The sequence below is a fragment of the Hippoglossus hippoglossus genome, chromosome 12 (assembly GCF_009819705.1).
Source record: "Hippoglossus hippoglossus isolate fHipHip1 chromosome 12, fHipHip1.pri, whole genome shotgun sequence".
Taxonomy (NCBI): domain Eukaryota; kingdom Metazoa; phylum Chordata; class Actinopteri; order Pleuronectiformes; family Pleuronectidae; genus Hippoglossus; species Hippoglossus hippoglossus.
This window is the reverse complement of record NC_047162.1, coordinates 1,487,819-1,501,624: the sequence shown is the minus strand read 5'-3', so window position 1 is coordinate 1,501,624 and position 13,806 is coordinate 1,487,819. Positions and strand designations below refer to the sequence as shown.

At 39.8% G+C, this 13,806-nt stretch overlaps 1 protein-coding gene across 1 annotated transcript in view; it reads right to left on the bottom strand.

The window, feature by feature from the left end:
* Positions 1–4,817: 4,817 nt before the first annotated feature.
* The window catches only part of LOC117771963 (versican core protein-like), a 26,917-nt gene continuing 17,928 nt past the window's right edge, over positions 4,818–13,806 (bottom strand). The window contains exons 9-13 of the mRNA XM_034602888.1: positions 8,820–8,978; positions 7,964–8,046; positions 6,596–6,740; positions 5,719–5,901; positions 4,818–5,590 (exon numbers count right to left, since the gene is read on the bottom strand). Of these exons, the coding sequence (XP_034458779.1) occupies positions 5,334–5,590; positions 5,719–5,901; positions 6,596–6,740; positions 7,964–8,046; positions 8,820–8,978 (827 nt within the window). The 3' untranslated portion in view covers positions 4,818–5,333. The remainder of the gene's footprint in view (positions 5,591–5,718; positions 5,902–6,595; positions 6,741–7,963; positions 8,047–8,819; positions 8,979–13,806) is intronic.

Below are 13,806 nucleotides of genomic sequence, written 5' to 3'. Positions count from 1 at the left end.
TAAGCTACGTAACAATATCAGGGGCTGTGGATGTAACATTACTTTCAGATGGTTGTCTTTGGTGCTTATTGGCTTCCCGAAGGAATGAGTGGTTTCAAATCTGGAAATCTGTTTTAACTGCCTCTCTCAAGCTAAACCCAGACATTGGGCAGTATGTTGTAAAGTGAGTTAAAGACAGCCAAAGCCTCAAAATGATTAAAACCTAAAAGTTAAGAATGAACAAAAAACTGTCAAACAAAACTAGACTAGACTAAAATGCCCTAATTGTTTGTTAATACAATGAATAAAAAGGGACAAAACCTGCACTAGAATAAAAATAAATCAGGTGCCATTATTAACACTGCTCTTTCTGGGCAGACAGTAGACACTGTTGAAGATTTAACCCACTTCTGGATGACAGGTAAAATAAACAACATGTTGACTTTTACAGAACAAACACAGAGTAATGTACAGAGCACTGAGGTCACTGATGGGACTAAGCCAGGTTCTGAGTGAGCATGCTTTTCCTGGCAGCAACTGGCAACCTGATTGCTATCTCAGCTCTGAACTGGTCGACCTGTCTCTGGCTCACCGTTCAGACAAAGCAGCCAACCTGCAGCGGCCTGCTGAAGGAGACAGAAATACAATACATTCAAAATACCAATAATTCCTGCATGGAGGTGCTGAGGGCTTCTTCCATCGGGGGGTATCATTAACGGTGCACATTGATCATTTTTAGCACACCCAGTTCGAGCTTGCACAGACGCTGGTTGAGGTCATCCACCTGAGCCTGGTGAAGGGTGTGCAGTGAGTTTCCACGCTGAGAAAACAGTGACAGCTGGAAAACAAACCATAAAACTATGACTGGTTGTTTTTACATTTCAGTTTGAGTATGAATTAAACACAAGATGTAACATGTGAATGTTAATGTTAATACATCAAATAATTTTACAGGTGCAGATTGTGACTCATATCTGTCTGTTGATGATAACTGCAGCCTGCACCTGGTTAGCTTAGCATCGCATAAAGACTAGAAATAGATGGAAACAGCAAGTGTCCTGCTTCTAAAGCTGACTTATTGACTGAACTTAAACAAAATGTAGGTTGTTTATTAGAAAGCTTTAGAGATGCTATCTGTTTCCCCATAGTTCAAGTCTTTATACAGAACTAAGCAGATCACGCTTCATATTTAGAGTGCAGACATGAGAGTGGCATCAATCCTCTCGTGTAGCGCTCAGCAAAAAAAGTGAAAACGCATATTTCACAAAATGTCTTTGAAGGTTTAAAGAAACAGCAAATCTATTGCCTTTTATTTTTCGTGTATTGTGTGACTAACTTTTCTCATCAGGAGCTAAGTTCATAACTGCACCATACAAGGGACCCAAAGACAAAGGACAATAAACGAATACATAAACTATGTCTCTGTCTCTGTCTCTTTACACAAGACTCACTGAGGTGACCTATCATCCAAAAATACATCATGACATTTTATGAGACATCCCAAAAGAAAATAAAAGTCAGCAGCGTTCATGTTGGGCTGAGGTGGACTTTAGGAGGGCTGTTTGCAGAGAGAGTGCAGGTGCAGTTCCTGTGTAATGCAGTAATGTGCTCAACGTGTTTCCAAAGGGAGGGGCGCTGCTTACACAAATGTTTTCCTGACAGAAACACCAAGGCCATTCATGGTGCTGCTTTCAGTGGATTTTGCAACTGAAATACAGAATGTTGCCAAAGCACATAACTGTTTTAGGAACTGAGTGACGACATTGTAGGTGACGTGTTGGTTTTTTTTGCGTTTGTAGAAGGCTGTTTGTTTGACTGTGGCAAAGTAGGACAACTCAGGTGTCAGACCACCATTCGTTTATACAGCGCCAAATCATAACATGCATGATCTCAAAGCACTTTACATCTGCATTCATTTACTTCAGAAGTCTACAAATAAGCCTATGTAATGTTTATACTATATAACATATAGTTATTGTTATAAAGGTGAAAATCAACATGGAAGCCTAAGAAACTTAATTAAAATGTCCTTATCTGCTAACTCAAACTCTTCAGCACTCACGAGACATCATCCTTTGAGACTCTTCTCTTATGGCAGACCGGACTGACAAGCTGAGTTAAAGGATGAGTCTGGATATACTCTATATTTCTGCCTATTGTCAAAAATAATAAAATATTCCAAGCTAACAAGTGTTGTGTGTCAATCTTCAATACATTTTTATTTGTATAGCCTATATTCACAAATCATGTGAGTGTGTCACCTACATGCACCGGGCTCTTGCACTTCTCCATTACAGCTTAATCCTCTGAAATAAAACTGTGTGTTTGGAAATATACCTATAATACTTTGGAATGGAAACTGCCTCAAGTCAGTGTTTACCACCCAGATCAAGAAAGAAATAATTGAACTTATTGCAAGGCTCTTCATTCAAATACTGTGATTCGGAATAAAACTCCACAAGCAGAACAGGTTGTGGTATGAGTTGGTATTATTGCACACACAGCTGACAATGACAATGAAACCAGGATGATGGACATTTTACAGTAACTTGACTGGAAAAAGACACAGTAACATAAAACATAAGCTCTTGTGCCACAGACACAGTAAACCCGATCAACCACACAGAGTAGAAAAAGAACTTTTAAAAAATGCATATACATGGACAAACAATATATAAAAAGGAAAATGTATGAAGAACATGAAAAAAAAACTACCTACAATGTGTCAGGATCAATTACAAAATATTGTTGATGATGTTTAAGTTGCCTCTACATGGCTTTTTCACATTCCCATATCAGTTGAGTTAAAAACACAGTTTCCACATGTGCAGCAGAAAGCAACAAACTACATGTAGCTGAGAACACGTACAAAACCCAGCATAACTATGTAGAACATTTTCAAGCGAGATACTCTCAAAAATACCCACAGCAAAATAAGAGGCCCCAACAGCTGGAATAGCTAAGGTTGCTAAACAGACGCAGCGAACATCCACTCATGTAAATGATGAGAAGTTCTCTCCGCAAGAAACAGCATGACAGTAAACAGAAAGGAAGTCATCATAACAGAACTACTTCCTATGACCTTCATTTGATATCACAGTCCATTCATAGGTTTAAAGTATACAATAAGTTAAATTCATATGGCTTTATATAGTATCTATATTATATATCCTATGATTAATAGCCACAGCACACACATTCATAACCTCTCTTTAGCTCTGTGTGCCGCTCTTTAAATCTCCCATCTCTCCTTTAAAAATCATTTTCTGTGTTAAAATATTTTGTACAAAAAAACTACAAGGGAGATAAACCAGTAAAAAAGAATTGTCATAGTAAGCAGCACAGCCCAAAACTAGACAAAGTGAAGATGTTTCATGATAATAATTTAAAGTGATGAATTCATGCTTTTTATAGTCTATCAATAACATTATAACTATTCTCAAAACCACTGGACGAGCTCATATTAAAATAAAACACAAATATTTCAATGAATAGTGTGTTTTGGTTTTGAGACTGACACTACTGCTTATTTAGTTATGTGCAGAATCTTCCCAATATTAAAGGTACCTTGTGTGAATTTAGACCAATAGTGGCGCATTAGCACTGTGGAGCAACAGGTTTACAGAGTTATGTTAGCATCTTGTCTCTGTGTCACATTGAAGTGATAATGTGCCAAGAAATGCAGCAATACGCCAACAAAGACAAGACAGCTGAAGACCAGTCAGAAGACTTTCGAAGAGCTGCTACAACCTGACAAGGGAAGGGTTACAGACACAGAGGAAGATATCACTGGGCCCTGTTTTGGTAGCCTTGGTAGTTCACTCATGTAACACTGCACTTCTGCATCAGCTGGATTTCCATCTACCTATGTGGATATGTAGATAAACACATATGTACATAAAGAGAGGAAAACCACAGAAGTGTTTGGAGCGACGAGGAGTCTGGAACCTTCCTCGTATGAAACTGACAGGAATGTCAGATTTACATCATTTTCTCTCATGTGGGTTTCTTTGTTGGAGCTGTGTTGGTGGAAATGTGGATTCACTTCCTTTTTATTTTGCAGATTTTCTCCAAATACATGCTTTACATTTGGATGGAAACCTATTGTTCCATTCATGCTGCATGGTTAACACCATCGACTGTACATACAGATGGATGACGGGTCCCCACTTCCTCCCACTATCCAGAAATGAAGCTAGAGTACCCCGGATACAAACGCCCCACCATATTGGCCATTTGGAGCCACAGACATGCCATAGCAATCTGGGTATGAAGTGTCCCATTGATACATGTGCTAAACCAACCATGATTCAGTCTTAGCTTTCAACCATGATGTTTCAACTTGTTTTTATCAAATGACTAACCAACTCAAATTTCACTGGGAAAATTAACACTTCAACATACATCAGTGTGTTTAGAACTACCTAAAATGAGAGAAACCATCTTTGGGAAAAATGTATTTAACGCGTACTTTGACTTTTTGGTCTCCCGTTCATTAACATGGAGGAGGCAGGATTTATGACCTATACTGCTGCCAGCCACTGGTTAGCAATTGAGACACTTTGGCTTCACTATTGGGGGGCTGCCGTGTCCCGTGTTGTCCATCTTTATATGCAGTAAATAGTATTATTCGTCTTTTCCACAACCTGACGCCTACATTACCCACAATACAACTCGACCACTGACATTTTGGTTTTTTAAGAGCTAATAGGCACAAGTGGAAATCTCAATTCTTTTACCTCTTATTTTAACAAAGCAGTAGCCAAAACTAATTTTTAAGATCCATTCCCTTCCCTTCTAGTTTATAGCATTAGGCCTCACAGATCATACTCATTTCGTTGAGAAACAATGAAAGTAAATATGTTATATCTAAATATGTTATATATCTTTGTTGGTTCATAAAAATACAAAAAACACATGGTACCTTTAAACTAAGATTTCCCACACGTCACTGGGTTGACAAAGTGTGTTCAGATTCTCTGTCGGTTCAGGAGAAAGTGAACACAGAAACAAAATCTGATGTCACAGACCAGCTGTGTGGTATCTGACGATTAAGTTAACCACACAGTGACGTGATTACAGCACCTTCCTGTTAAGAACATTGTGACATTATAGGCAGGTGTGATATAATCTGATTTAACTTGCTGAATATACTAACTTCTCATTTGTGTTACTGTTCAGATCCTGGAGTGTTTGTGGACAATGTGCTGGTGAAACATCCCTCTTGTTCTTTTCAGAGCCATTGATAGACAGTTCAGTACACCGCTCTATCTGTCTATCGATGACTCCGTGATGGCAGGCCTGCTGTGATTGGCTGCCGCAGCATAGCTGATTTATAAAAGCCACAAACCGAATCAGTGTCTCATCTGATCTTCCCTGTGTGTTTGGACATGCACTTCCCTCTTCTCCCTCAGCTGCTGCTGGACTCGCTTCTGAAAAGGGTTCCAGAAGCTCTGCAGGCTGCTGTAACTCTGCTGTTGCTCTTGGTTTTGAGTTTCTTTCTGAGGACTCTTGCTGTGATGAATGTGATGGTTCTGGTGGCTGTTTTGTTGCTCGCTGCTGCTGTTGTTGTTCCGGTGCCGGGGAGCAAATGACTTGTGGTAAGTTGCAGCTAAGAGAAAAGATTTATAAGAAGAGAGATTAATAAGTGAGAACACTTCAAAACATTGTACAGGATTGTAATAATGAAGCAAAGTGCTGATACAGTACATCGTCCTATAGTCTGATGTTAATACTCACGGCTGGTGCAGGTGACTTTGGGCGTGTCCCATTGGCCGTTTGCACGGCAGCGTATCGTAGGGACATGTCTCTGGATGAAACCCTGTTTACAGTGATAGCGTAGCAGGGAGTTGATCTCATATCGAGGCTTCATGGCCCCAAACACTCGAGTGTCTTTCACCACAGGGGGCTGTCCACATGACACTTAATTGAAGCAAACAAAAAAGAGAAATTAAATACAAAAATACAAAGAAGCAGTGGGCAAACTGGAGTTTAACCTTTCTGAGATCTGATCTGGAGAGCATCGGATTTAAACATGATAAGTGACTGAGGCAGCTTTTGTTAGTCTTTCTAAAAAAATATATGATAGAGCTGAGTTCTCATCTTGTTGCTAGTGAGGACCAGTCTCTGTTTTCATACAGTCAGTCATTTTAAAGCGTTAATATGTAACTTTTCCACATTTTTCCAAAATGTTTGAAAAAAAACTAGACCTGTGTTGTTCATGTTGTTGAGTCGTGTTCTTAAATAATATTGTGTTTTATTATATTTTCAAACTTATTATTCGAGATAACGGTGCGTTTCATTTGGTCGCTTGCAGTGGCATCATATCCCCTTTGTACATTTGTCAGTGTTGTGTCTGTCTCATGAAAGAGTCAAAATTCACTTTTTATCTAGATTTTATGTTTCATTTTATGATTCAACTTTAGATCTTGGTTGATTTTAATTACATATTTTAACCAGATGAAGGATTTCAGTCATCGGATGTCTCGATCTTAAGTTATCATAAAGAAAAGCTGAGGAAATGTTAGCAGCAGCTCGACATACAGCCCCTCACAAACGTCAACAGGGTCAGAGAAATCTTATTTTGAGAGTTTTGTGTGTTACTTCATGACCATACCTGTTCCCTTTTTGCAGGTGAAAGTCAGGTGATAGTTGCAGGGCACATCGTTCCACTGTCCTCCCTCGTGCCAAATCATCACCACACAGTCCTCTCCTGACTGGAAGAAGCTGTCCGGCTGGTTCGGCCTCCAGTGGTCGTATTGCTGTCAGAACACAATTTCTACTACTTTACTGTGAACTGTAAAAAGGCTTAAGTCAGTACCTAATACCTCTGTACGCTGCCTTAAAAATCTCCAAACTGGGTCACCAGTTCATCATATGTGGAAACTTAAGATGATTTTCACTAATACCCTGCCACGGTTTATAGAGCTCAAATATACAGAAACATATGTCTGTGTAAGGGCCATGGAATCCCTGCCTCTCCCCATGGGTGTAAGTCATTGAGAGACCAGAGAGTGGTGCTACTGAGACAACCATCACCTCAGCCTTAAACAGACTAAAAGCTTTCTGAGGCTGAAATCCACCGATAAGATTAGTTTGTATAGTTTGTACAATTAGACATGACCATGAAAAAGAGAAAATGAACACACTGACTGTCTGCATGCTGTTGTCCTGTACAAAACAGGTACTCTACTGTATGCACACATACAACTCTTAACAAAGTTCACCCCAGTAAGGGTGTGCCCTTATTCTGAATGATAACACATTACAACAGAATCACCCCAGTGTCAGATTTCAGTCCCTCTCCTCTCATCATCCTCCATTTCCACTGCATAAGTCAGCTCACATGCTGTAACACCTGATTATTCCCATCACACAGACTTTAAGTTGCCATCTTCAAATTGTTAGGTCTGACCAAAAGTTGAAATTTATTTTAAAATTAGAAAGAAAAAAGCTAATTCTCAGATTGAAGAGGCCCGGATGGGTGAATATTGACTACTTTTGTCCAATGATTGAATGGACAATTTATAAATAGTTTCTGTTTGGACTAAATAATTGACTAAATATTTCAGCCCTACTCAGCACCTTAAATAATGCTGAAAAGAAAACTTGTTAAACTTCTACCTTGTCTGCTTCTTTGAAAAAGAAATAGAAAGTCACCAGAGTTATTACAATTCATGCTAAAGAATGAAGGCCTGAACCAGATGTCATGACAATCCATCCAATGGTGGTCGAGATATTTCACCCAAAACCACAATTGTCAACCTAACGGTGCCATAAAGGAAAAGTCAGAGGATTAACAAAACAAGCCTGATTCATCCTCTGGGACCTGAGAATGTCAGCACTCAATTTCTTGGCAATCCATCAAATAGACAATGACTCAGATTAGTCTAGATGGAAGAGGACGAATGACATTGCCATCGGTAGAGACAGAGCAGACACAGTTGTCTGCGGACCACTCTGTTAAACTGTGTGATTGTCTTACCATTGGCTGGCCATCAGTCCACCTGAAGTCCCTCTCAAACATCTTGTCATTAAGGCCAATCCACTGGTAATCGCTGCCTAGACCTGCAGAGCAAAACACACCAGAAACTAACTTTGAGTCTGCATTGATGTAACTCACACAGTAGGAAACATGGGGAAGGTTTTAATGTCAGAGAGCAGCCTCCACCTTTAGCATAAAGCAGCTGGTTAGTGGCTATCTGGACGCATGGGATCAGGATTATCCCCTTGCACATGCTTTTGAGGAGAGTTTGTTTGTGGTTTGAACATGTGCATGGCATCAGGGGCAGAGGAAAATAATCAAGGGTGTGAACAAATGAGAGACGGCTGGAAGCAGAGGAAATGTTTGGAAACTGCACAAGCCCATTTCTTCCCAGTCAACAGCTTTGACAAATAAACTGGACGTCAACATGTTGAAAACACAATGGGCTTTGGTCTTTCATGGAAACTCTTTGTCTCCTCTCTGTTTGAACTAACTACGTTTTATTACTCATTCTATCTTCCTGACACTCATCTGTGGATTACAGCACAGACCTACACAGCATTGAGGCTTTAGCTCTCCAACACAGTTCTAGACCTGCTTTAGAGATGCATGCTTACTGTGTTTATCAATGGGAGGCACAAAAATAGAGTTAATATGTATTTTTTAATCTGACGTTGGATTTGGACTTGGAGTGTCGACCTGTTAGCTCAGCTTCTCAGTAGACTTCAATGATCATAAGAATTGTTTGGAAGATTAAGTTAAGGACGATTATCTATCTTCTATCTATAATGACGGAGAATGCCGCAACACAGCTGTAGCTCGATTGGACTGCGCCGGTGCCACATCGTGGACTTACGGTTGACGAACAGGTGTTCCTCCTGTGACAGGATACTGGCCAGGTGGGCGCCGTGCAGCCGACACTCCCTCTCAGCAGCGTCCCAGGTGCGACGGTGTGTGAAGTACTTATAGCAGTGGGACTGGAACTTCTGCCAACCAAATCCACACACCTCAGTGTCTGCGGAGAGGAACACAAGGAAATAGTGAAATAACTGTGTTGCTTAATATTGAATAAAGTTGTAAAAACACCATCAGCTTTACAATAACATACTGTTTCTATAAACACCCTGTGGTGAAGATTTTATTGTATGATCCTGTACTAATACAAACAATAAGCATGCTGACAGTTGTATTGACTCAGCAGTGGATTCACAGTACTTGATGATACTTTGAAAGCTTAGCTGGTAGAGAGGGTTGTCCATTAACCAAAAGGTAAGTGGTTCAATCCCCAGCACCTTCAGTCTGCGTTCTGAAGTGTCGTTGAAATTATACTATGATATGATGACATAACTTTCCCTGAGAATGTTGCACCTATCAACAAGTCATGTCACCACTGGTCATTTCTGGCTGTGACTACTGTTAACATTCTTCTGGCAAGGCTGCAGCGCGAACAGTTCAACATCCGCAAATGGTCTAAAGTGCAGCATCACATCTGAGCTTCGTCCAGCTGAAGAAAGCTAATGTCACTCCTCATTTCATTATTATCTGGCCCTGTTCAGACCTGGCACTGACAGGAGTTTCAAGTGATCTGGTCACTGGTGGACAGCTCTAAGTACAGAGGTGAATGCACCCAAGACACATTGACACATTTGAGATCTGATCACTAAGACCACATTCAGAGGTGTTCTGGGACGCATGAGAGCTCTTTTAACTGTGTGCCAACTGATGTCCTCTTGAAGTAGCCTACTTACTAATTTACACTCGTTCATGTTATTTTCCCTCCAAGTTGGATGAAGACCCTACTCTGCCCCTGTGTGGCGTGATGTTATTTCTTCTCTAACACTAAACGTAACCCAATCAGAGGAAGGGTTGGGGTGAGTATTAATTTCTATCAGGTCGAGAAAACATTGAAGCTACGAATTCAGATTGCACAAGTTTGCTTTGTCCACAATGTCTGAAAATAAAAAACAGCCCATAGAGAAGTATGCGTCACACATCTTGGTTGATTTGATTTGTATGGACCACACCAAAGAAGAGGACCAGTCCTTATTGTATTAATTTCTCCTTCTTGAGACTAGGCATGGGAAGTGCACTGCTGCCTCCCACCAGTCAAAAACAACAACCTATTTAGTCTCTGCAAATGGGAATGATGCACGTGTTTGTTTACATGTATGCAGGGGAAGTGAGATACAATCAATAGTGCTCATTGGAAACTCATGTAGAGATGCGCTCTCATGCCAGGTTTGCACTGACGAACTTAGAGCTGTGCAATTGTGATCAGATTAGAAACACATGTTAATACAAGTAAGCACAGAGCCTCTGCAGGCTTCCTATTGGTGCTAGCAGAGTTAACTCTAGCACAGCACCCACCCACCTCAACTACCTCATGCATGTGTGTGAGACCTCCGTTCCATATGATCTGCAAATGAAAGGTGACTAGTCCTACTGTCACTGTGAGGAAGGAAATCCAAAATGTCTGAATTAATTTGACTCTAAAGCACTTTCTCAAAAACGAAAAAACTATTCTAGGCACGTACTGTTCACTTTATTTTCTTGAATGCACCTGCAATATTGTGGCACTTTGATTTGAGGCATTTCTCAATGACTTCACCTTAATCCGCCCATGTCCTGGACTGTGGGTAATTTGTAGGTCACTTTGGCCAAATGAATAAATAGATGTAAACAAAACACGGCACAAGCGCAGAGTTAGAATAGCTTCCACGATGGCCCGAACAAGTCGCACTAAACAGCCAAACAGACCCGAGTTTGTTCGAACCAAAAAGGTCACATAGAGCAACTGCTCCAAACTCTCAATAAACAACCAACAGAAGATGTCCACATCTTCTCTGATTCAGAAATGTTGTATTCTGGATGTGGTTGTCGGTTTTATAGTGTGTGATGAAATATAATTCACATTCCGTGTAACAGTCCTGTTTGGAACAAGGCTCTTAATACTGTCACTGTCAAGTTGGTTTGGACCCACAGTGTTGTAACATTGAGCCTATTGCAGCTACACAACAGCTCCGATTTGTTTATTTCTCATCAAACTGTTGTTCAGGCCAGAGAGAGAGAGAGCGAGAGAGAGAGCGAGAGAGAGACTGAGAGAGTCGGGGAGTTGAGGGCCAGCTGGGGAACAATGGCCCCTCATTCAATAAGCTCAGTAACATAAAGATGGACTTCATTAACCCTCACAACTCTACAGTTGTCTGCAGGTCAAACACACACACACGCACACACACGCGCACACTCTTACACACAGTTCAGGCCTTACACACACATTTAGTTTGATATGCAATGACTTTAAACTATATAATCAGCTCTCTGCTTTGGCAGGCTCAGTAAACAATGGCTGCTTTGTATCAATGGCTTCAGGATAATGAGCATGCCAATAAAGCCGTGATGGAAAGTTGCTGTCGAGGCTTTGGGATATTAGCTATCGTCAGCCCACTTCGTCTTTACAACTCCACTGTGTAGCCACCTGGAGGGTCAGGTGAGGTCTCCATGCCCACTAATAAATGCGGAGCAGTAATCCATGACTCTCCTTCTGGCAGTTTGGAAGTCACACAGCACCATTCTGATATAAAGAGGGAATTGGTTGGGTACAGAGGGCCAGCCCAAACAGTGCCTCTTCCAGAAGATGAGGGGGAGCCTGACTTTAATAAAGAGTTTAATAAGTCTGAGGCAGTATTTAGCCACACAGCTGCAAAAGCTTTCTGGCAAAATAATGGAGCAATTATCTGTTTCTTTCTCCTTCTTTCCACTGGCAGAAAACTACGAGAGGACATCTGTGTCTGCTCCTCTGTCTGCCAACTACTGTATGAAGATGCACTGTATAAACTACACAGGGATTGTATTTACATCCAAGTTGCATACAACCTTTAAATGGATTCACATTGATACACCCTGCACACTCAGATTTCCACTTCTTGTTTATACAACTTTTTGTAATGCAGTGGTAGTGAAAAGAGGATTGAAAACAATACACTAATAAATAAAGACGTTCAATTTTACATATATTTAAACCAACGCTGATCAAAATTAACTTAGTGCATTTACTACTTAATAACTTTTACTTTACTTGAGTGCTTTACTTTAATGCTATTTCATACTCATCTATGCCTACAACATGTTAAGAGGCCATAACATAGTTATTACATCACTACCTTTATATTTAGTGGTTACTTTGGAGATTAATGTAAATAAGAATATACAGTACGTTGAACAGTAAATTAAGTCACAGATTTATGTAGAAACTAGAATCCCCTCTATTTCTGCTTCATGTTAATGCGTCATTAATAATTATACATGTAGTATGAGGTAATATAAATCTGACAGAGACCATTCTGCATACTGCATAGTGGCAGTAGGTACTTTTACTTTTACATTCTAGTTACATTGTACTTAAACAATGCAAAACTTAAAATTGGTGTCTTTTTCCTAAAGAGCTTAAAAGGAGCTTTCAGTCGGTATAAATGTGTGAATTTTGTAAACATGTAACAATATATGATGCATAAAGCTGTGTAATGTATTAATGTACAATATGTCCTCAGTCATTCAAGTTTAAGAAATAATTGTAGGCAGGTCAGTGATAAACTTTGACAATGGACTTTGACAATCCCTTGTCTATTAAAGCTGTTACTAGAATAACTGAACTGATGCATTAGCCATTATTTTAATGTTACGCCATATACAACTAGACTGTAGTATGTAAAAGAGGAATGTGGCCTTATCATGTCATATTCTAACATAATAACGCCTTACTTCTGCGCATAGAATAACAGGAAGACATATTAAAATGTCAGCCCCTTAAAGCTGGTGAATTTTCATGGAAAATATTAATCCCTGGAGTGGACTTGTTGGCCTGAACCTCAATTAGCTGCTGAGTAATGACAGAAATGTTGGACGAGAGGCTGGAACTAATCTGCCGAGGAGCCAACGCCCAGTGCTGCAGGACAGCTGGAGACCAGAGACAGTCATAACCTAAGACTACATTATGTATCCACCTGTGTGCACATGGGTGCCTACTACACATGATAAGATCGCTTCTAAGAATATAACTTCACTTTTGGTCGGATACAGTTTTGTAGTTTTGCTTATAATCAGTGATAAAACAGCAACACCATGACAAAAAGAAACTAACCTGTCAACAAACAGTAGCTGCCATGTGATAAAGAAACCTCTACATATTTCCTTCACAAGATGTTGAAAGAAAAAACATAAAATCTGACCTGAATGCTTTGAAGCTTTGAACACTTGTATTATTATTATTATTATTATGAAACTGTAATCCAACATTATTCAGTATACATCAATATTAATTATGAATAGCTATTTTAATCGTAATGATAGTTTTGTGTGTCACAAGTCTCCAATCATGTTTACCACTGGGACAGTAACATGACCATGTGACAGGGTTACATATTTCAACTAAATTTGCAAGATGTGAGAAGTGTGTTGAATAACCAAACTAGTCTAGATGATCCCCTAAAAAAAACAAAAGCCAAAAACATTCAGGTCAGTTTGTTGTCCTCATCTCTCTCTGTCTGTCAAAGCTTTGACTATTCACAAATGAATGTCCCATACAAACACACAACAATAATATTCAGTAGGACAATAATATTCAGCAATATTCAGGACAGGAGAGACTATTAGCAACATTTCAGGCTTCCGTCCACTTTCAGTTCTACCTTCAAATAAAGTGCTTCAGATGATCTGGATAAATAGGTGTTTTGATTGCAACGTGGCACCACACTGTCAATCCTGCAAAGTAGGATTTGGCTCCAAGGGTTAAGTTATTGAATTAATGTGAACATATTACACTATATTATTGTTTTTTGAAAAAACGT